The 22,507-nt window shown below is 43.0% G+C and overlaps 1 protein-coding gene across 1 annotated transcript in view; it reads left to right on the top strand.

Annotated features, from left to right (window-relative positions):
- LOC139275151 (mitochondrial intermediate peptidase-like) overlaps window positions 1-22,507 on the top strand; it is a 306,230-nt gene that overhangs the window by 149,810 nt on the left and 133,913 nt on the right. Inside the window, exons 11-12 of the mRNA XM_070892217.1 lie at window positions 17,567-17,720; window positions 20,032-20,109. Of these exons, the coding sequence (XP_070748318.1) occupies window positions 17,567-17,720; window positions 20,032-20,109 (232 nt within the window). The remainder of the gene's footprint in view (window positions 1-17,566; window positions 17,721-20,031; window positions 20,110-22,507) is intronic.

Here is a 22,507-nt window from a genome sequence, read left to right as displayed (position 1 = left end):
CTGGGGTTGTTCTCCATAGAGCAGAGAAGATTCAGAGGAGATTTGATAGGGTGTTCAAAATCGTGAGGGGTCCAGACAGAGTAGATAAGAGAGAAACTCTTTCCATTGGCAGAAGGGTCGAGAACCAGAAGACACAGATTTAAGGTGATTGTCAAAAGAACCAAAGGTGACATAAGAAAAATCTTTTTTACCCAGCGAGTGGTTAGGATCTGGGATGCACTGGCTGAAAGGGTGGTGGAGACAGATTGAATCACAGCTTTCAAAAGGGTGTTGGATAAGAACATAAGAAATAGGAGCAGGAGTAGGTCATACGGCCCCTCGAGCCTACTCCGCCATTTAATACGATCATGACTGATCCGATCATGGACTCAGGTCCACTTCCCTGCCCGCTCTCCATAACCCCTTATTCCCTTATCGTTTAAGAAACTGTCTATATCTGTCTTAAATTTATTCAATGTCCAAGCTTCCACAGCTCTCTGAGGCAGCGAATTCCACAGATCCACAACCCTCAGAGAAGAAATTTCACCTCATCTCGGTTTTAAATGGGCGGCCCCTTATTCTAAGATTATGCCCTCTAGTTCTAGTCTCCCCCATCAGTGGAAATGTCCTCTCTGCATCCACCTTGTCAAGCCCCCTCATAATCTTATACGTTTCGATAAGATCACCTCTCATTCTTCTGAATTCCAATGAGTAGAGGCCCATCCTACTCAACCTGTCCTCATAAGTCAACCCCCTCATCTCTGGAATCAACCGAGTGAACCTTTCTGACTGCCTCCAAAGCAAGTATATCCATTTCATAAATATGGAAACCAAAATTGCACGCAGTATTCCAGGTGTGGCCTCACCAATACCCTGTACAACTGCAGCAAGACTGCCCTGCTTTTATACTCCATCCCCTTTGCAATAAAGGCCAAGATTTCATTGGCCTTCCTGATCACTTGCTGGACCTGCATACTAACCTTTTGTGTTTCATGCAAAAGTATCCCCAGGTCCCGCTGTACTGCAGAACTTTGCAATCTTTCTCCATTTAAATAATAACATGGTCTTTGATTTTTTTCGGCCAAAGTGCATGACCTCACACTTTCCAACATTATAATCCATCTGCCAAATTTTTGTCCACTCACTAAGCCTGTTTATGTCCTTTTACAGATTTTTTGTGTTCTCACTCATTGCTTTTCCTCCCATCTTTGTATTGTCAGCAAATTTGGCTACGTTACACTCGGTCCCTTCGTTAATGTAGATTGTAAATAGTTGGGGTCCCAGCACTGATCCCTGCGGCACCCCACTGGTTACTGATTGCCAACCCGAGAATGAACCATTTATCCCTACTCTCTGTTTTCTGTTCATTAGCCAATCCTCTATCCATGCTAATATATTACCCCCAACCCCATGAACTTTTATCTTGTGCAGTAACCTGAAAGAAAAATAATTTACATACAAAAACATTTTTTTTTTTTGCAATATTAAAAAATTTGCTCTTGCAGAGAGCCGGCACAGGCTCAGTGGGCCGAATAACCTTCCTCCAGGCTTTAAACATTCGATGATTCTATTCTATGATTCCTACATTACATGATAAAAATTCTATAATTTTAAAAATAAAACAAATTAAAGTTTGTTTGTGATATTTCAGCTTCTACCATAATCCATGTGTATGTCCCAATCTTTATTTTGCTTTCTGTAAAAGTATTAAAAAGTGAATCATAAAACCTTTTTACTGCCTGGTTTGCGCTCTGTGAGAATTCTTCAATGTGATTGGCTCCTTAACCTGATTGATGACATCACTGTTGCTGGACGCCTGAGATCCCCTATCCATGGCGCTAGAATGAAATTAATGTCAGCAAACTTAAGAAATAGGAACAGGAGTAGGCCGTCGAGCCCTTTTGAGCCTGCTCCGCCATTCAATAAGATTATGGCTGATCTTCAACCTCAGCTCCACTTTTCCACCCGATCCCCAAATCCCTTGAATCCCCTAGAGTCCAAAAATCTATCAATCTCAGCCTTCAATGTACTCAACGACTGAGCATCCACAGCCCTTTGGGGTAGAGAATTCCAAACATTCACAACCCTTTAAGTGAAGTACTTTCTCCTCATCTCAGTCCTAAATGGCTGACCCCTTATCCTGAGACTATACCCCCTAGTTCTAGCCTCTCCAGCCAGGGGAAATAGCCTCTCAGCATCTACCCTGCCAAGCCCTCTCAGAATCTTATATCTTTCAATGAGATCCCGTCTCATTCTTCTAAACTCCAGAGAGCTTACGCCCCTTCTGCTCGATCTCTCCATAAAGGACAACCCTCTCATCCCAGGAATCAACCTAGTAAACCTTTGTTGCACCCCCTCTAAGGCAAGTATCTCCTTCCTTAGGATACCAAAACTGTACACAGTACTTCAGGCGTGATCTCACCAAAGCCTTGTACAATTGCATCAAGGCTTCCTTACTCTTGTATTCCAACACCCTTGCAATAAAGGTCAACATACCATTTGCCTTCCTGATTGCTTGCTGTACCTGCAAACTTTCTGTGTTTAGTGTACAAGGACACCCAAATCCCTCTGAACACCAATATTTAACAGTTTCTCACCATCTAAAAAATATTCTGTTTTTCTATTCTTTCTACTAAAGTGAATAACATCACATTTCCCCACATTATACTTGATCTGCCACCTTCTTGCCCACTCATTGAACCTGTCTAAAACCCTTTTCCACTCACCTCACAGCTTACTTTCCCACCTAGCTTTGTATCGTCAGCAAACCTAGATACATTACACTTGGTCCCTTCATCTAAGGAAAGGTGACATGCTGCTATAGAGATCGCTAGATCTTTGTGGGCCGCTCTCTTCGAGGTCAGTGGCCAGTGGCGAGCACCGTCATTTCGCTGCTGACTGCAAAATCTGGCCTAAAATTTTATTGTACCATTCTTGTTAGTTTCTATAGAAGGTTTCATGACAAACCATTTCAACAGTATTTTCTTGCACATCTATCCTAATGAGTGTGAAGTGTAAGGTTTGACATGTTATTGTACGAACATGGATTCTATTCAGGCATACAAGAGGAAATGTAACAGCATGGATAGGAAGTTGATTGACGAGCAACAGAGAGAGTTAGGTTAAATATCGGATGCTTAATTTGGAGAAGGGTTAGAAGTTGTGCACCCTATGGGTCAGTGCAGAGTCTACTTTTGCTCTTGGTACATATAAATGAATTAGAACTTGGACATAGGGAGCACAATCTTAAAGTTTGCTGAAGACATTAAAGTATGAGGTTTGGCAACAATGAGGAAAACTGTAAAGACTTCAGGAAGTGTGAATGATCCATAACGGCATCCTCCTGAGGTCCCCACTATCACAGAAGCAGGTCTTCAGCTAATTCGATTCACTCCACGTGATATCAAGAAACAGCTGAGCACACTGGATACAGCAAATGCTATGGGCCCTGGCAACATCCCAGCTGTTATGCTGAAGAATTGTGCTCCAGAAATAGCCGCTTCTCTAGCCAAGCTGTTCCAGTACAGTTACAACATTGGCATCAATATGGAAAACTGCCCAGCTATGTCCTGTTCACAAAGCAGGACAAATCCAATCTGGTCACTTACCGCCCCATCAGTCTACTCTCAATCATCAGCAAAGTGATGGAAGTTGCCCTCGAAAGTGCTATCAAGCGGCACTTACTCACCAATAACCTGTTCACCAATGCTTTGTTTGGGTTCCGCCAAGACCACTCAGCTCCAGACCTCATTACATCCTTGGTGCAAACATGGACAAAGGAGCTGAATTCCAGAGGTGAGGTGAGAGTAACTGCCCTTGAGATCAAGGCAGAATTTGACCAAGTGTAGCATCAAGGAGTCCAAGTAAATTTGAAGTCAATGGGAATCAGGGAAAACTCACTACTGGCTGGAGATATACCTAGCAGAAAGGAAGATGGTTGTGGTTGTTGGAGGTCAATCATCTCAGTCCTGGGACATTAATGCAGGAGTTCCTCAGGCAGTGTCCTAGGCCCAAACATCTTCAGTTGCTTCATCAATGACCTTCCCTCAACAACAACAACTTTTATTTATATAGCACCTTTAACAAAGTGAAACGTCGCAAGGCACTTCACAGGAGTATTATGAGATTAAAACTTTGATACTGAGCCACATACCTGCAATAATAGAGGTGTACCGATGGATGTGGTGTTTTTAGATTTCCAAAAGGCATTCGATAAGGTGCCACACAAAAGGTTACTGCAGAAGATAAAGGTACGTGGAGTCAGAGGAAATGTATTAGCATGGATAGAGAATTGGCTGGCTAACAGAAAGCAGAGAGTCGGGATAAATGGGTCCTTTTCGGGTTGGAAATCGGTGGTTAGTGGTGTGCCACAGGGATCGGTGCTGGGACCACAACTGTTTACAATATACATAGATGACCTGGAAGAGGGGACAGAGTGTAGTGTAACAAAATTTGCAGATGACATAAAGATTAGTGGGAAAGCGGGTTGTGTAGAGGACACAGAGAGGCTGCAAAGAGATTTGGATAGGTTAAGCGAATGGGCTAAGGTTTGGCAGATGAAATACAATGTCGGAAAGTGTGAGGTCATACACCTTGGGGAAAAAAAACTGCAAAAGGGAATATTATTTGAATGGGGAGAAATTACAACATGCTGAGGTGCAGAGGGACCTGGGGGTCCTTGTGCATGAATCCCAAAAAGTTAGTTTGCAGGTGCAGCAGGTAATCAGGAAGGCGAATGGAATGTTGGCCTTCATTGCGAAAGGGATGGAGTACAAAAGCAGGGAGGTCCTGCTGCAACTGTATAGGGTATTGGTAAGGCCGCACCTGGAGTACTGCGTGCAGTTTTGGTCACCTTACTTAAGGAAGGATATACTGGCTTTGGAGGGGGTACAGAGATGATTCACTAGGCTGATTCCGGAGATGAGGGGGTTACCTTATGATGATAGATTGGGTAGACTGGGTCTTTACTCGGAGTTCAGAAGGATGAGGGGTGATCTTATAGAAACATTTAAAATAATGAAAGGGATAGACAAGATAGAGGCGGAGAGGTTGTTTCCACTGGTCAGGGAGACTAGAACTAGGGGGCACAGCCTCAAAATACGGGGGAGCCAATTTAAAACCGAGTTGAGACGGAATTTCTTCTCCCAGAGGGTTGTGAATCTGTGGAATTCTCTGCCCAAGGAAGCAGTTGAGGCTAGCTCATTGAATGTATTCAAATCACAGATAGATAGATTTTTAACCAATAAGGGAATTAAGGGTTACGGGGAGCGGGCGGGTAAGTGGAGCTGAGACCACGGCCAGATCAGCCATGATCTTGTTGAATGGCGGAGCAGGCTCGAGGGACTAGATGGTCTACTCCTGTTCCTAATTCTTATGTTCTTATAACAATCCTTTAATGCTTCTGAAGCAATTAACAAACCACTTAACTGGTAAATTTTGAAAGTTTTTCTAGTGAAAAAGTATGTGGTTTTTAAACAGAAAATGTCTGAATGCAACAGAGAACAATCCAATTTAACAATGAGGCTCTACAAGTGTCGGTAAGCATAATCATAGAACAAAGGCCCAAATTTCTTGATGGCAGAAGTAGCAGCAATATGCAACAGATAAGGTGTCTGCGCAATTTAGGAGAGGACCTGGTGGAGGTCCAGAAAAAAGTTGGCTGATTTAAGAGAGCATTGGTTATTATTCCCTCCATCGTAAGATCAGAAGTGGGGATGTTTGCTGATGATTACGTAGTGTTCGGTTCCATTCACTACTCCTCAGATAATGAAGCAGTCCATGCCTGCATGCAGCAAGACTTGGACGATAAGTGGCAAGTAACATTCGCATCACAAAAGTGTCAGGCAATGACCATCTCCAACAAGCGAGAGTCTAACCACCGCTCCATGACATCCAATGGCATTACCATCGTTGAATCCCCACTATCAACATCCTGGGGGTCACCATTGACCAGAAACCTAACTGGACCAGCCACATAAATACTGTGGCTACAAGAGCAGGTCAGAGGCTGGGTATTCTGAGGCGAGTGTCTCACCTCCTGACTCCCCAAAGCCTTTCCATCATCTACAAGGCACAAGTCAGGAGTCTGACGGAATACTCTCCACTTGCCTGGATGAGTGCAGCTCTAACAACAGCATCCAGGACAAAGCAGCCCGCTTGATTGGCACCCCATTCACCACCATAAACATTCACTCCCTGCCACCAGCACACCGTAGCTTCTGTGTACCATCTACAAGACTTACTGCAGCAACTCGCCAATGGCTTCTTTGGCAGCACCCCCCAAACCCACGACCTTTACTACCTAGAAGGACAAGGGCAGCAGGCACATGGCAATACCATTACCAAGTTACACACCATCCTGACTTGGAACTATATTTTTGTTCCTTCCTTGTCGCTGGGTCAAAATCCTAGAACTCCCTCCCTAACAGCACTGTGGGAGTATCTTCACCACAAGGACTGTCGCAGTTTAAGAATGCGGCTCACCACCACCTTCGCAAGGGCAATTAGGGATGACAATAAATGCTGGCCTTGTCAGCGACGCCCACATTCCATGAATGAATAAAAAAATATATAGGCAGGTTTGCAGAATGAGCAAAAAGGAATAGAAATACACATAATTGATAAATGCTGAAGGTTTGCATGAAGAGGGTTCAATACATAATTCCCTGAAAATAAGAGTGTAGGCAGATCAAGCCATAAAAAATGTCAATCGTATTTGGTGTTTTATAAATAGGAGCATAGAGTACGAGTAAAGAAAGAATGATGAATTTATGCCAAACATTGGTTCGTCCGCAGTTAAGAGTACTGTGCGCCGTTTTAGGCACCCCATTATAGAAAGGATGTTAAAGTTGTACAGTGCAAACATAGTAAATCTTCCAGGATGATACCGGGGTTGGAAATTATGGTTATGAGCAGAACCTTGAGATATTGGGACTATTTCCACTGAAACAAAGATGTCTTAGAATAGGTTTCATTATGGTTTTTTAAAGTATGACTAGAGAAAGACAATTTCATAGAATCATCGAATGATACAGCACAGAAGGAGTCCATTTGGCCCATCGTGCCTATGTTGGCTCTTTTGGTAGAGCCAAACAATTAATCCCACTCCCCTATTTTTTTTCATAGCCCTGTAATATTTTTTCCCTTCACATATTTATTCAATTCTCGTTTGAATGTTACAATTGAATCTACTTTCAGGCACTGCATTCCAGATCACAACAACTCGCTGTGTTTAAAAAAAAAGTTTCCTCATTTCACCTCTGTTCTTTTGCCAATCACCTTAAATCTATGTCCTCTGGGTTACTGATCTTTCTGCCACTGGAAACAGTTTCTCCTTATTTACTCTTTAACAAAATGTTTCATGATTTTGAACATCTCTCTCAAATCTGCTCTTAACCTTCTCTGCTCTAAGGAGAACAATCCCAGTTTCTCCAGTCTCTCCACATAACTGAAATCCCTCATCCCTGTCACCATTCTACTAAATCTCTTCTGCTGCATCTCCAAGGCCTTGACATACTTCCAAAAGTGTGATGCCCAGAATTGAACACAATACTCCAGCTGTCATCTAACCAGTGTTTTATAGAGATTTAGCATAACTTCCTTGCTTTTTTCTCTATTAATAAAGCCAAGGATTCCATATGCTTTTTTAAAGTCCTCTCAACTTCTCCTGCCACCTACAAAGATTTCTGTACATGCAGTCCCAGGTCTCTCTGTTCCTGCACCCTTTTAAAATTGTACCATTGCCCCTCCATGTTCTTCCTACAAAGTTGGATCACTTCACACTTCTCTGCATTAAATTTCATCTGCCATGTGTCTTCCGAGTTTGTCTATTATCCCCTGAAGTCTGTTTCTATCCTCCTCATTGTTTACAACATTTCTGAGTCTTGTATCATCTGCAAACTTTGAAATTATGCCCTGTATACCCTAGTCCAGGTCATTAATATATGTCAAAAAGACTAGTGGTCCTAATCAATATTCCCATTAATTTTGTTTCCTGCGCGAGCCCTTTAAATTTGCTGCACGGTATCTCAAGGAAAGGTAACTTCGATGGTATGAGACGTGAATTGGTTAGGATAGATTGATGAATGATACTTAAAGGGTTGATGGTGGATAGGCAATGGCAAACATTTAAAGATCACATGGATGAACTTCAACAATTGTACATCCCTGTCTGGAGTAAAAATAAAACAGGGAAGGTAGCTCAACCGTGGCTAACAAGGGAAATTAAGGATTGTGTTAAATCCGAGGAAGAGGCATATAAATTGACCAGAAAAAGCAGCAAACCTGAGGACTGGGAGAAATTTAGAATTCAGCAGAGGAGGACAAAGGGTTTAATTAGGAGGGGGAAAATAGAGTATGAGAGTAAGCTTGCTGGGAACATAAAAACTGACTGCAAAAGCTTCTATAGATATGTGAAGAGAGAAAGATTAGTGCAGACAAACCGTAGGTCCCTTGCAGTCAGAATCAGGTGAATTTATAATGGGGAACAAAGAAATGGCAGACCAATTGGGCAAACACTTGGGTTCTGTCTTCATGAAGGAAGACACAAATAACCTTCCGGAAATACTACGGAACTGAAGGTCTAGTGAGAAGGAGGAACTGAAGGAAATCCTTATTATTCAGGACATTGTGTTAGGGAAATGGATGGGTTTGAAGGCCGATAAATCCCCAGGGCCTGATAGTCTGCATCCCAGAGTACTTAAGGAAGTGGCCCTAGAAATAGTGGATGCATTGGTGATCATTTTCCAACAGTCTATCGACTCTGGATCAGTTCCTATGGACTGGAGAGTAGCTAATGTAACACAATGTTTTTAAAAAGGAGGGAGACAGAAAACGGGGAATTATAAACCGGTTAGCCTGACATCAGTAGTGGGGAAAATGTTGGAAGCATTAATTAAAGATGAAATAGCAACGCATTTGGTCCAAGTCAGCATGGATTTATGAAAGGGAAATCATGCTTGACAAATCATCTAGAATTTTTTGAGGCTGTAACTAGTAGAGTGGACAAGGGAGAACCAGTGGATGTGGTGTATTTGGACTTTCAAAAGGCTTTTGACAAGGTCCCACACAAGAGATTGGTGTGCAAAATTAAAGCACATGGTATTGGGGGTAATGTATTGACGTGGATAGAGAACTGGTTGCCAGATAGGAAGCAGAGAGTTGGGATAAACGGGTCCTTTTCATAATGGCAGGCAGAGACTAGTGGGGTGCCACAGGGCTCAGTGCTGGGACCCCAGCAATTTACAATATACATCAATGATTTAGATGAAGGAATTGAGTATAATATCTCCAAGTTTGCAGATGACACTAAGCTGGGTGGCGGTTTGAGCTGTGAGGAAGATGCTAAGAGGCTGCAGAGTGACTTGGACAGGTTAGGTGGGTGGGCAAATGCATGGCAGATGCAGTATAATGTGGATAAACGTTGAGGTTATCCACTTTGGTGGCAAAAACACGAACGCAGAATATTATCTGAATGGCGGCAGATTAGGAAAAGGGGAGGTTCAACGAGACCTGGGTGTCATGGTACATCAATCATTGAAAGTTGGCATGCAGGTATAGCAGGCGGTGAAGAAGGCAAATGGCATGTTGGCCTTCATAGCTAGGGGATTTGAGTATAGGAGCAGGGAGGTCTTACTGCAGTTGTACAGGGTCTTGGTGAGGCCTCACCTGGAATATTGTATTCAGTTTTGGTCTCCTAATCTGAGGAAGGGCGTTCTTGCTATTGAGGGAGTGCAACAAAGGTTCACCAGACTGATTCTCGGGATGGCAGGACTGACATATGAGGAGAGACTGGATCGACTGGGCCTGTATTCACTGGAATTTAAAAGGATAAGAGGGGATCTCATAGAAACATATAAAATTCTGACGGGACTGGATAGGTTAGATGAGGGAAGAATGTTCCCGATGTTGGGGAAGTCCAGAACCAGGGCTCACAGTCTAAGGATAAGGGTTAAGCCATTTAGGACCGAGATGAGGAGAAACTTCTTCACTCAGAGAGTTGTTAACCTGTGGAATTCTGTACCGTAGAGAGTTGTTGATGCCAGTTCGTTGGATACATTCAAGGGGGAGTTAGATATGGCCCTTACGGCTAAACGGATCAAGGGGTTTGGAGAGAAAGTAGGAAAGGCGTACTGAGGTGAATGATCAGCCATGATCTTACTGAATGATGGTGCAGGCTCGAAGGGCCTAATGACCTACTCCTGCACCTATTTTCTATGTTTCAATGTTTCAACGGCAGCGCTGCTGAGCGACCTCCTGATTGGCCATGCATCTTAGAGGGAACATTGGCACTGGGGACCACCACTGAAGACTTCCCTCCAGTCTGAAAAACAATTGTTTACCAGTACCCTCTGCTTTCTGTCCCTTCGCCAATTTATATCCATGCTGCCACTGTCCCTTTAATCCCACGTGCTTTAATTTTGCTAACAAGTCTATTTTGTGGTACTTGTCAAACACCCTTTGAAAATCCATATACACAACATCAGCCTACACTACCCTCATCAACCCTCTGTGTTACTTCATCAATGAACTCGGTCAAGTTAGTCAAACACGATATGCCTTTAAGCAATCCGTGCTGACTTTCATTTATTAGCCCATACTTTTCCAAATGGCAACTAATTAATTTCTTCTTGTTGGGGAGTCATCAATTTAAAATGTCACTAAAAGAGTGAGCAAAGAGATTAGGAGAAATTTCTTTACACAGAGGATTGTTAGAATATAGAATACTTTGCCACTAGGAGTGGCTGAGGCAGAATCCATTGCATCTTTTAAGGAACAAAAACTGAATTAATATTGGAGGCAGATGAGGACACAGGGCTGTGGGAAGAGTGGGGCAGAGGGATTTGTTTTGGATTGCTGTAGCAAAGAGTTGGCACAGGCACGATAGGTTCAGTGGCCTCCTTCTGTGATGTAAACTTCAATGGCTCTATGTATGTAATTTTGTTATGCTAGTGTGAAAGAGTGCCAGAAATAGGCCCAAACAATGCCAGTTCCAATTACTTAAGAGGAAATGAAAAGAAAAGCAAGACTTGCATTTATATAGCGATTTTCATGACCACCGGACATCCCAAAGCGCTTTACAACCAATGAAGTACTTTTTGAAGTGTAGTCACTGTTGTAATGTAGGAAACGTGGCAGCCGATTTGCGCACAACAAGGTCCCACAAACAGCAGTGATAATGAACAGATAATCTGTTTTTGTGATGTTGGTTGAGAGACAAATGATAATCTTTGAAATAGTGCCGTAAGATCTTTTATGTCCATCTGAGAGGGCAGACAGAGCCTCGGTTTAATGTCTCATCCAGAAGACGGCACCTCTGACAGTGCTGCATTCCTTCAGTACTGCCCTGGAGTGTCAGCTTAAATTTTTGTGCTCAAAGTCTCTGGAGTGGGACTTGAACCCACAGCCTTCTGACTCAGAGATAAGGTGCTACCAACTGAGCCACAAATGTCTTGTATTAAGTAGAAAATTTAAAGGGGCTAAAAACTGAAAGTGCTGAAAATTCACAGTATCTGAAAGAGAATGAACTGGTTAAAGTTCCTGGTTGAACCCTGTGTTAGAACTGATAGAGAAAGGCTTTTTATCGGAATAATAATTAAAACAAAAGAAAAAGAATTGAATGTCAAGTACAGATATGCTAAATTACTATTGCAAAAAGGTAACTAAAGGGATCAATAAACTGTAAAAAGATTGTTTTTAGAAGATGCTGGTTTTCTCGCTGGCTCACCTCGCAAAGGCAGTGAGTAGCTGAGCAATACAGACCATAAAAATAACTTGAAAACTGCGGGTAGCTGTAAAAACTCAATTGGTTCACTAATATCCTTCAGGAAATAGATCTTGCCATCCCTACCAAGTTGGCCTACGTGTGACTCCAGTCTCACACTGAGTAATCAACACCTAATGCCCTTGGGGCAAGTAGGGATGGGTGATAAATACTACTTTGCCAATGTCATCCACATTCCAGAAACACATTTTTTTAAAAGGAAGGACCCAGATTTGATACCTATTTTGTGCTGAGTGAGCTGATTAGTACAGGGGTGTCATTAGAGAGATGCTACAATTAGACTCAATACCCTTGTGCTGGTAGTGGGGGTTGGCCAAAGTTCCTTCAGTTGATTATATCTAGTGAACCTGGCTGTAACTATGTTTGCATGGATGGGATTAGGCTCAAATGTGAATGACTCTCTTCTCCCTGCTGACACTCTCAGTTTAGGTTGATGAATCAAAAATGGCCATTTGGGCAAGGTACTAGAGGACCCTGAGGCATATCCCAATGCTCTTATTAGAGGGGAAAACAACATTTTCCAAAAAAAGAAAGAAAGTAAACAAAAATAATTGAAAAAAGATTAAAAGTTGTAGATGGTATGCAACGGTCATCTCAGTCAGGCGGTCAAAAGATGAATAAAATAGCCGCAGAAATGAAGAGAATGTGAATCGGAGAATTGACCAGAAAAACAATGTTCAGACCAGAGTGCCCAAGAGAAAAATTCGATGTCGTCTTCAGTTTGTCTTGAGCTCGATTGTAGCAAAGTAGGAGGCCAAGGACTGAAATGTTGGAGTAAGAATGAATGACAGAATTTCAGTGATAAGCCACAGGTTGGTCAGGATCATGCTTACGTACAGAATGGAATGTTGAGCAAACTAGTTAACATGGCCCCAAGTTTCCACATGATTTGCTCCTGATTTTTAGGAGCAACTGGTGGAGAACGGAGTATCTTAGAAATCGCAATTCTCCACATTTAAGTTTTCTGCAGTTCTAGTCAGGTAGAACAGTTTCACTTTTGAACAGAATTTTTTTTTCAAAAGGGGGCGTGTCCGGCCACTGACGCCTGATTTGAAAGTTTCCACAGTGAAAACGTACTCCAAACTAACTTAGAATGGAGCAAGTGAAGATTTTTGTAGGCTTGAATAAACCTTGTCTACACATTAAAAAATCAGGCGCAGGTTACAAATTAGGCATCGGGAACGAGGTGGGGGGGGAGGCGGGGAAGGGAAGTCATTACATTCTACAATAAATCCTTAGTTATACTTATACAAATATTATACAAATAAATCCAACCTGAATAAAAATTTATAAGCAAAGAAAAGATTAAATAAACCATGTACCTACCTGTGTGAAAGTGCTTCAGGCAGGCCTTTCAGGCAACGGTTTGCCGTCGGGACCGACCGACGGTAGGGGGAGAAAGTTGCAAGAAGTTTTAGTGCTGATCATGGAAGGGCAATGTGGTTTTATTAAAAAATGTTAAAAATTGAACAGCTACAAAGAATTTGAATAGTCTCAAACAAGTGCATGTGTCCCGTTTATCACAGTCTATCTTTAATTACAGAATGCACTCCCTCACCCTCACACACAGAAATATCAAGAAAATTAAAATACAAGCCTTTGCAAGGGTTCAATAAACAAATGTTCACTTTTTCTGCAGCACTTTTAAAAATGGCCGAGTGCCAATGTTTCCTTCACACTGCGCGTGTGCGAACGCTCCAACGCGCAAGCGCAGGGTTGCCGGCACAAAAAAAACTCATTTAAATTGTACCCGCCCCCTCCTACTTACAAAATCGGCGCGAGTGGTAGGCTCCGCCCCCTGGGCGCCGCGCCAAGCAGACATCGAGCTGCAAAGCGCTCGAGAATAGCGCATGTTTTTTCAGGCGCCGTTTTCGGCGCGAAAAACGGGCGCCCAGCTCGGAGGGGCGCCTGTTTTGCCACGTGTGGAAACTTGGGGCCCATAATTGGTGTCTCGCACAGATTATCAGTATGTTTCCATTCTTGCAGCAGAAAATAGACATAATTCGTTATTGCAAATTTATGGGAACCAAAATATTCATTTTCTAATCTAGGTTATAATATTGACAATGAGGCTTCAATCAGATTGAGGTGATGTTTTAATGATCAAAAAATCTGATCGAACAAGATTTGGCTGATTTAAAAATAAATGTTTTTTGGTTGGGTTGTTTTGTTATGGTTCTCTTTTCCAGCCTAATTAACATACAGCATACTTTATTTGTTGATAGGTGTTAGAATCAAACTAAAATTGAAGAACGCGGCACATGGGGCCTTTAGTTAATATAAAAATGAGTGAATATAAGAACCTTACGAAAGAAGATAAGAGAATGATAATGTAAGCTAGGAGGGAGTATGAGGAGAGACTCTCAATTTTTTTTTAGAAAGAACAGTAAAGTATTCTATAAATACACCACTAAACAGAAAATTGTTACGGGTGAAGTGGGACCCCTAAGAGGAGAGGATAGTGAGTTAGTTGAGGATAAATGGAAATTAGCAGGGATACTTAACAGGTTTACAAAAGAGAAGGGGCTAGACTTTCCTATGCGCCCCTCAATGCCCGTTTTGCCGCTCAGAAAAACCGCTAACTTTTGGTAACGCTGGTGAGAATTTCCACTTTTATGTTTAAACTAATTAAAACTAATTGCCCGGTGAGAAAATGGGCATTGCACCTTTATTATCGGTGGTTTTCTCGGCGGTTAAGGGGAAACTAAGTAAAATGGGTGGTTCTTACCGGAATGGACGGTAAGTATTTAAGTCCGAGGCTGCGGTTGGGTCTAGGGAGGGGGGGAAACTTATTTTAAAAAATTTCAATTAAAAAAAAATAAAAACGTAAAATGCATTCCCAAGACACTTTTACACCGAATTGCCATTTTAAAATTTAAAAAAAATAAAGAACCTTTAACTTACCTTTCCATGCAGAGTACTCACCTACTGCCCTGTTTAAGCAGCTTTTTACAGGGTGGTTCCCTCAGCGATCTGGACGGGCTTCCGTTGAAGCCAAACTTACGCCCTGGCGATTTTTCTGGGCGTTGCACGTTGGTGGTTTGGTTCCGGCGGGCGTGTTCGGATGTTGTGGGAATCGAGCGATGCCATGCTGTTGCTAAGGACGGCCACACTTTACGGCAGAAGGTCAAAAAAATTTAACTCTACCGCCCATTTGATTTCGCTCGTGGTAATGCTCATTTTCAAAAATTGTAAACTAGGTGTTTTGAGAATGGGTGAGAAGTCGGCGACCTGAAAACCTTTTTTTAACGCCCACGCCGGAAATAAGCACTAAAGTGGAGGTTCTAGCCCATAGAATATAAAAGTGAGATGTAATGGTGAATCTATGTAAAATCCAAGCAAGACTATGATTGGTGCTGTGCGTGTAGTTTTGGGCTCCACACTATAGGAAGGATGTTGAGGCAATAGAGACAGTACAGTGCAGATTCACCAGGACGCTGCCTGGTGTGAGAAAATCCAAATAATGAACAAAGATGTGAAACATTCAGGTTGTTTTCATAAGAACAAAGGAGATTATGGCATGATTTGATAGAGATGTTTAAAATTTTGACGTGTGTGTGTGTGGCAAGTGACATCACTGGACTGGACGAAACCCGGAAGTTACGACACTGTCACTATTCACTTCATATCCATTAAACCTGTTAACAATCTGTGACCCACACACAATGCCCCATCTATGGGGGCGGGGGGGGGGGGGGGGCGGGCGCAGGACAGGAACTTGTTGGGGGATGAATACGTGGCTGGAGGAACCTGGACAGGAGAAGAATGTCAGGAACCCAAGGAGCTGGGGGTTTATTGGGGGAAGAGGGCAGAAACCTGGGCAGGGGGAGAAGGTCGGAAAGCCGGGGTGGGAGGGAGAAGGTCAGGAACTTGGGCAGGGGGAGAAGGTCGGGAAGCCGGGGTGGGAGGGAGAAGGTCAGGAACTTGGGCAGGGGGAGAAGGTCGGGAAGCCGGGATGGGAGGGAGAAGATCAGGAACTTGGATAGGGGAGAAGGACAAGAACTCAGGTGGGGGGAAGGTCAGGCACCTGGGCGGGGCATGGGGTGGAGTAGGTCAGGAACTTGGGCTAGGAGGAGGAGGTCACGAACTTGGGGGGTGGGGGCATGAACTTGTTTGAGGGATGGGAGATCTTAACCCGTGAGAGTGAGCCTTGTCTGTTCCAAGTGAGCTTTGTTCTGTCTGGTGTCGACAGTCAGAATGACTCGAATTACACTTTGCAAAGTCATTGATTACATGGGCAGGGTGGTTCCAATTACACATTCCAGAGAAACTGCTAGGTGTGACTTGTCCTCCACAAGACCTGATTGGTCCCCATGATCAAAGGGACCAGAGCTTTAGGTGTTGCAATTTAACATGTCCTGTTGAAACAAATGTTTTCCAATTATTAATGAATCCAGAACAAGGGGACATAGATTCAAAGTAACGTATTTCACATGGTTGTGAGGCTATGGAATGTAATACTACAGTTAATGATTGAAGTGGAGACCATATTAACTTTTAAGAATAGGGATCCGTTATAACTCCTAATGGGCTTCAAGCGCGAAACTGTGGCGATCAATTAATTTCCCACCTGGCATCATAACCGGCAAACTTCATTCACATGCTGCTGGCTGACTTGTGGGTGCGAAGTGACTGCTGGCCTGCGGAATATCGGTGATCAAAGGCCACCTGCTGGCACTTGGGTAAATGTGGAGACGAGGTTTCCGGGGGTATCTTGCAGCAGGGTGGGATGGAAATCAGGGGAAAGGGAAAGTCTAAATTGTTCTTGTGGGACCTGGAGCAATTCCTACTGGCTCCTCCTGGCCCCATATAGGTAAGTAAAAGAAATTACCTTGAATGGCCTCTTCTGCTGCTATTCCTCTTCTGCCAGGCCTTCACCTGGTCACGCCTGTGGCTTCACTGTTCAGGCCAGAGTTAAAATTAAAGTTGACCTGATGGCTTGTTTGCACCCATCGGCTTTGAGAGGCAGCTTAATCACCTGTCCAGATGTTCCAGTAAAAATTGACAAAGACAGAATCCAGACGGGACATCAACAGTTAAGTCACCTAGTGGATTTTAAATGCGTGTCCTTCTGGTTTCCGTCAGACAGGTAAGGATAAAATCCCTCACAGTTTAAATAGGTTGTTAAAGGAAAGGGAGATAAATTATTTCTCTTTCTTTTGCACGCTGGATTTTAATTCTGTGAAATACGATTCCCAGGACGGCAGGACTGACATATGAGGAAAGACTGGATCGGCTAGGCTTATACTCACTGGAATTTAGAAGAATGACAGGGGATCTAATAGAAACTTATAAAATTCTGATGGGACTGGACAGGTTAGATGCAGAAGAATGTTCCTGATGTTGGGGAAGTCCAGAACCAGGGGACACAGTCTAAAGATAAGGGGTAAGCCATATAGGACCGAGATGAGGAGAAACTTTTTCACCCAGAGAGTTGTGAACCTGTGGAATTCTCTGCCACAGAAAGTTGTTAAGTCCAATTCGTTGGACATATTCAAAAGGGAGTTAGATGTGGCCCTTACGGCTAAAGGGATCAGGGGGTATGGAGAGAAGGCAAGGTGGGGTACTGAGGTTGCATGATCAGCCATGATCATATTGAAGGCAGTGCAGGCTCAAAGGGCCGATTGACCTGCTCCTGCACCTATTTTCTATGTTTCTATGTATGTATCTGTCATGTTTGGCACAAGTAAGTGGGCAATATGTATTTATATCTGCTGTAAAGCCTCTTGCACTGCTTGAGGAAAGTGGTGAAACCTATTGTTTGAAAAAATTAGTTTCTAATGCTCTCATCTGCCTCATTTTCAGGTTTAACATAGAGCCTAGTCTATATAGCCCATTTTTTTCGCTGGGGGCCTGTATGGACGGTTTGAATCTGCTTTTCACGCAGCTGTTGGGTGTCTCACTGTGTGTAGAACAGCCAGAAAAAGGTGAAGTCTGGTCCGAAGATGTCCGGAAGTTGGTGAGTTAATGTTGAAATACTTGAATTGCATGATATTGAATGATATGATGATGATGAAACAGTTGGCGTCCATCTTATTGAGATTTAAGCTCCTGTAATGATCACAAATAGTTTTTAAGTACAGACAAGATTTTAATATTGGAAAACTTGTACTATGTTTATTCCAATGAGGCCTAGATTTGGTTTGAACTTTAAAAGTTAGCATTCTCACTTTTAGGTTCTTAAATATTATGGTTAGTTTTATAAATGGTACAACCCTAGGCAGACTACTGGGGAATAGAGGCTTCTGGGCACAAAATTAAGGGGGAACTGAAAATTGTGGTTCCTAATATAGAATGAAATGATTCAAGCTGGGGAGGTTTTTCTTGTTCCAGCTTTCTTTGTTTTTAATTGTTGCAACAAAAAAATGAATGAGTTGCCTGGTCCTGTACTTAAGAGTAGATAGTCACCAGAACCGGATGGGATGCATCCCAGGATGCTGAGGGAAGTAAAGGTGGAGCTACTGGCCATAATCTTCCAATCCTCCTTAGATACGGGGCTGATGCCAGAGGACTGGAGAATTGCAAATGTTACATCCTTGTTCAAAAAAGGGTGTAAAGATAAACCCAGCAACTACAGGCCAATCAGTTTAATCTCGGTAGTGGGGAAGGTTTTAGAAACAATAATCTTAAAGACAAAATTAACAGTGACTTGGACAAGTATGGATTAATTAAGGAAAGCCAGCATGGATTTGTTAAAGGCAAATCATGTTTAACTAACTTGATTGAGTTTTATGATGAGGTAGCAGAGAGGGTTGATGAGGACAATGCGGTTGATGTGGGGTACATGGACTTCCAAAAGGCGTTTGATAAAGTGCCACATAATAAAGTGCCAGCAAAGTTGAACCCCAAGGAATAAAAGGGACAGTGGCAGCATGGATACGAAATTGATGAAGTGACAGGACACAGAGAGTAGGGTGAACGGTTGTTTTTAAATTGGAGGAAAGTATACAGTGATGTTCTCCAGGGGTCGGTACTAGGACCACAGCTTTTCTTGATATATGTTAAAGATTTGGATGTACGTGTACAGAGCACAATTTCAAAATTTGCAGATGACACAAAACTTGGAAGTAAAGTGAACAGTGAGGAGGATAGCGATAGACTTCAAGAAGACATAGACAGGCTGATGAAATGGGCGGACACGTGGCAGATGAAATTTAACACAGAAAAGTGGTTGGAAGAATAAGGAGAAGCAATATATATTAAAGGGTACAATTCTAAAGGGCATGCATGGACAGAGAGACCTGGTGATATATGTGCACAAATCATTGAAGGTGGCAGGCAGGTTGAGAAAGTGGTTTAAAAAAGCATACGGGATCCTGGGCTTCATAAATAGAAGCATAGAGTATAAAAGCATGGAAGTTATGATGAAACTTTATAAAACACTGGCTCGCCCTCAACTGGAATATTGTATCCAATTCTGGGCACCGCACTTTAGGAAATGATGTGAAAGCCTTAGAGAGGGTGCAGAAAAGATTTATAAGAGTAGTTCCAGGGATGAGGGACTTCAGCTACGTGGATAGACTGGAGAAGCTGGGGTTGTTCTCTTTAGAGCAGAGAAGTTTGAGAGGAGATTTGATAGAGGTGTTCAAAATAATGAGGGGTCGAGACAAAGTAGATAGAGAGAAACTGTTCCCATTGAGAACCAGGAGACACAGATTGAAGGTGATTGGCAGAAGAACCAAAGCCGACATGAAAATCTTTTTTACGCAGCCAGTGGTTAGGATCTGGAACTTACTGCCTGAAAGGGTGGTGGAGGCAGATTCAATTATGGCTTTCAAAGGGGCATTGGGTAAGTACCTGAAGGAAAGAAATGTGCAGGGCTACGGGGAAAGGGCGAGGGAGTGGGACTAGCCGAAGTGCTCTTGCAGAGAGCTGGCACAGGTTCGACGGGCCAAATGGCCTCTTTCTGTGCTGTAACCATTCGATGATTCTATGATCATGTTTATGATTGTGTAAATAATTTTAATGATTGGTAAAACTGTTCTGTTTTTAAAATACTTCAATTTATAAGTTTCAATGTATTTAACTTATTTTTTTAAACAATACTTGTGAGTGTATGTGAGAAAGAGAGAGAGACTTGAAATATTCATCTTCTTTGATTTCAAAGACCATTACCATAATTTTCAAGTGGGGTACATTCCTAGAAACTACAAAATACAACCTCCTTTGAATAGCCTGCATGAGATACTGATGTCTGATGAAGATTTATTCCTTAAAATAAGTCGTTCTGAAATTCTGCTTGAATGATCAATAATGTCCTTCTTTGCTAGGCTGTGATTGATGAAACTGATGGACTTGTGGGATACATTTACTGTGATTTCTTTCACAGATCTGACAAACCCCATCAGGTATGTTCTTACTAATATTCTTTGTCATATATATTTTATACCAAACAATTAGGGGCTGGATTTTTGGCTCCCTTGCGCCTCTGGTAGCGCCCCAACGGGCAGTAAAGGCTGTTTTAAGGCGTAACGGATTTTACTGCCCGGTCGGCAAATTCGGCTCAGGGATTGCAATGACGCAAAAACTTACTTTCCCCCCCCCCCCGCCCTCCAGTTTCAATGAGATCATGAAGTCACTCGTCGTGCAATGCTCTGCTTGCGCCCTGGCTGCAAAATTGGGCCCTAACGCCACATTAAACGCCTGCCCCAAAAGACGCCTGAAAAACTAGGCGGTCCCACAGTCCAGTAGGCGGTATTTGCCGCGTTTTTAAATTGAGGGAGAAGGAGCTTGCATCGCATGTCACATTGACTGCAACAGTTGTACACAGCATGCTGCGTGAAGCACCAACTTGAAAGCAGCAGTTTTATCTGCATTACAGTGTCCTTACAACTTCAGTGAGAGAATTTAATGGGGACATTACTAGTTCGCCAGCATATCATACTCCATGCTATTGCTAGGCGGCGTCAAGATAGAAGAAGGGCTCTTGGCCATGTTGACCCACGGATGAGGAGAGGCTGAAGACATCTGGGGAGGAGGGCTTACCCCCCACGGGTTTACAAGCACCAATGCTCATACCTCCAGCTCTCTGAGGAGCAGTGTGTGAGAAAGCTGCTCTTCCGAAAGGAAGTGCTGACAGAGATATGACATCTACTACAGGCAGACCTACAGCCTTACTGCCCGTTGCAGTGAAGGTGACTGTGGCGCTGGCCTTCTATGCCTCCGGCTCCTTCCAGGCAGCAGCAGGGGACATATGCAGCTTCTCTCAATATGCTGCATATCGCTGCATTCTCCACGTCACAAAGGCTCTGTACACTTGCAGAATGGACATCATAAAGTTCCCATTGAGCAGGGACAGCTCCAGAATGAGCGGGCATGTGGGTTTGGCAGAATTGCAGGCTTCCCGAGGTTCAAGGAGCCATTGACTGCACACACGTGGCCTTGAGAGCACCATTCCATAACGCAGAGGTAGTCAGAAACCGAAAGGGATACCAATCTCTAAATGTGCAGCTGGTGTGCGACCACACACAGCGCATCCTCGCAGTGAATGCCCATTATCCAGGGAGCGCACGTGATGCTTTCATCTTGCGTGAGAGCACTGTCTCGCGATTGTTTCAGCGACAAAGGGAACGGCACGGCTGGCTGCTCGGGTACAAAGGATATGGCCTAGCCACCTGGGTCATGACCTCCCTCCACAACTCCACCACAGAAGAATCATGCAGCCACCTGTTGTACGGCTGTCTTGCTCTTTTCACTTTGTTGCTTTAAACGTCGAATTAAACACACACTCAGTTGTAGTAAATGCAGGATCAGGTCTTTTATTCAGACATTCACACTATACAAAGTTATGAAAGTTACTGAGACACTTCACAAAGGCAGCTCTTCCAATTCAGACATTCATGCTATACAAAGCAAATATGAAAGAAAGGTAACTTCGATGGTATAAGACATGAATTGGCTAGGATAGACTGGTGAATGATACTTAAAAGGTTGACGGTGGATAGGCAATGACAAACATTTAAAGATCACATGGATGAACTTCAACAATTATATATCCCTGTCTGACATAAAAATAAAACGGGGAAGGTGGCTCAACCGTGGCTAACAAGGGAAATTAGGGATCGTGTTAAATCCAAGGAAGAGGCATATAAATTGGCCAGAAAAAGCAGCAAACCTGAGGATTGGGAGAAATTTAGAATTCAGCAGAGGAGGACAAAGAGTTTAATTAGGAGGGGGAAAATAGAGTATGAGAGTAAGCTTGCTGGGAAAAACTGACTGCAAAAGCTTCTATAGATATGTGAAGAGAAAAAGATTAGTGAAGACTAATGTAGGTCCCTTGCAGTCAGAATCAGGTGAATTTATAATGGGGAACAAAGAAATGGCATACCAATTGAACAAATACTTTGGTTCTGTCTTCACTAATAAACACAAATAACCTTCTGGAAATACTAGGGGACCGAGAGTCCAGCGAGAAGGAGGAACTGAAGGAAATCCTTATTAGTCAGGAAATTGTGTTAGGGAAATTAATGGGACTGAAGGCCGATAAATCCCCAGGGCCTGATAGTCTGCATCCCAGAGTACTTAAGGAAGTGGCCCTAGAAATAGTGGATGCATTGATGGTAATTTTCCAACATTCTATAGACTCTGGATCAATTCCTATGGATTGGAGGGTAGAGAGAAAACGGGGAATTATAGACCGGTTAGCCTGAAATCGGTACTGGGAAAAATGTTGGAATCAATTATTAAAGATGTAACAGCAGCACATTTGGAAAGCAGTGACAGGATCGGTCCAAGTCAGCATGGATT

The sequence above is a fragment of the Pristiophorus japonicus genome, chromosome 10 (assembly GCF_044704955.1).
Source record: "Pristiophorus japonicus isolate sPriJap1 chromosome 10, sPriJap1.hap1, whole genome shotgun sequence".
In the NCBI taxonomy this organism is placed as follows: domain Eukaryota; kingdom Metazoa; phylum Chordata; class Chondrichthyes; family Pristiophoridae; genus Pristiophorus; species Pristiophorus japonicus.
The sequence above is the reverse complement of the archived record's forward strand: the minus strand, read 5'-3'. Positions and strand labels throughout refer to the sequence as shown.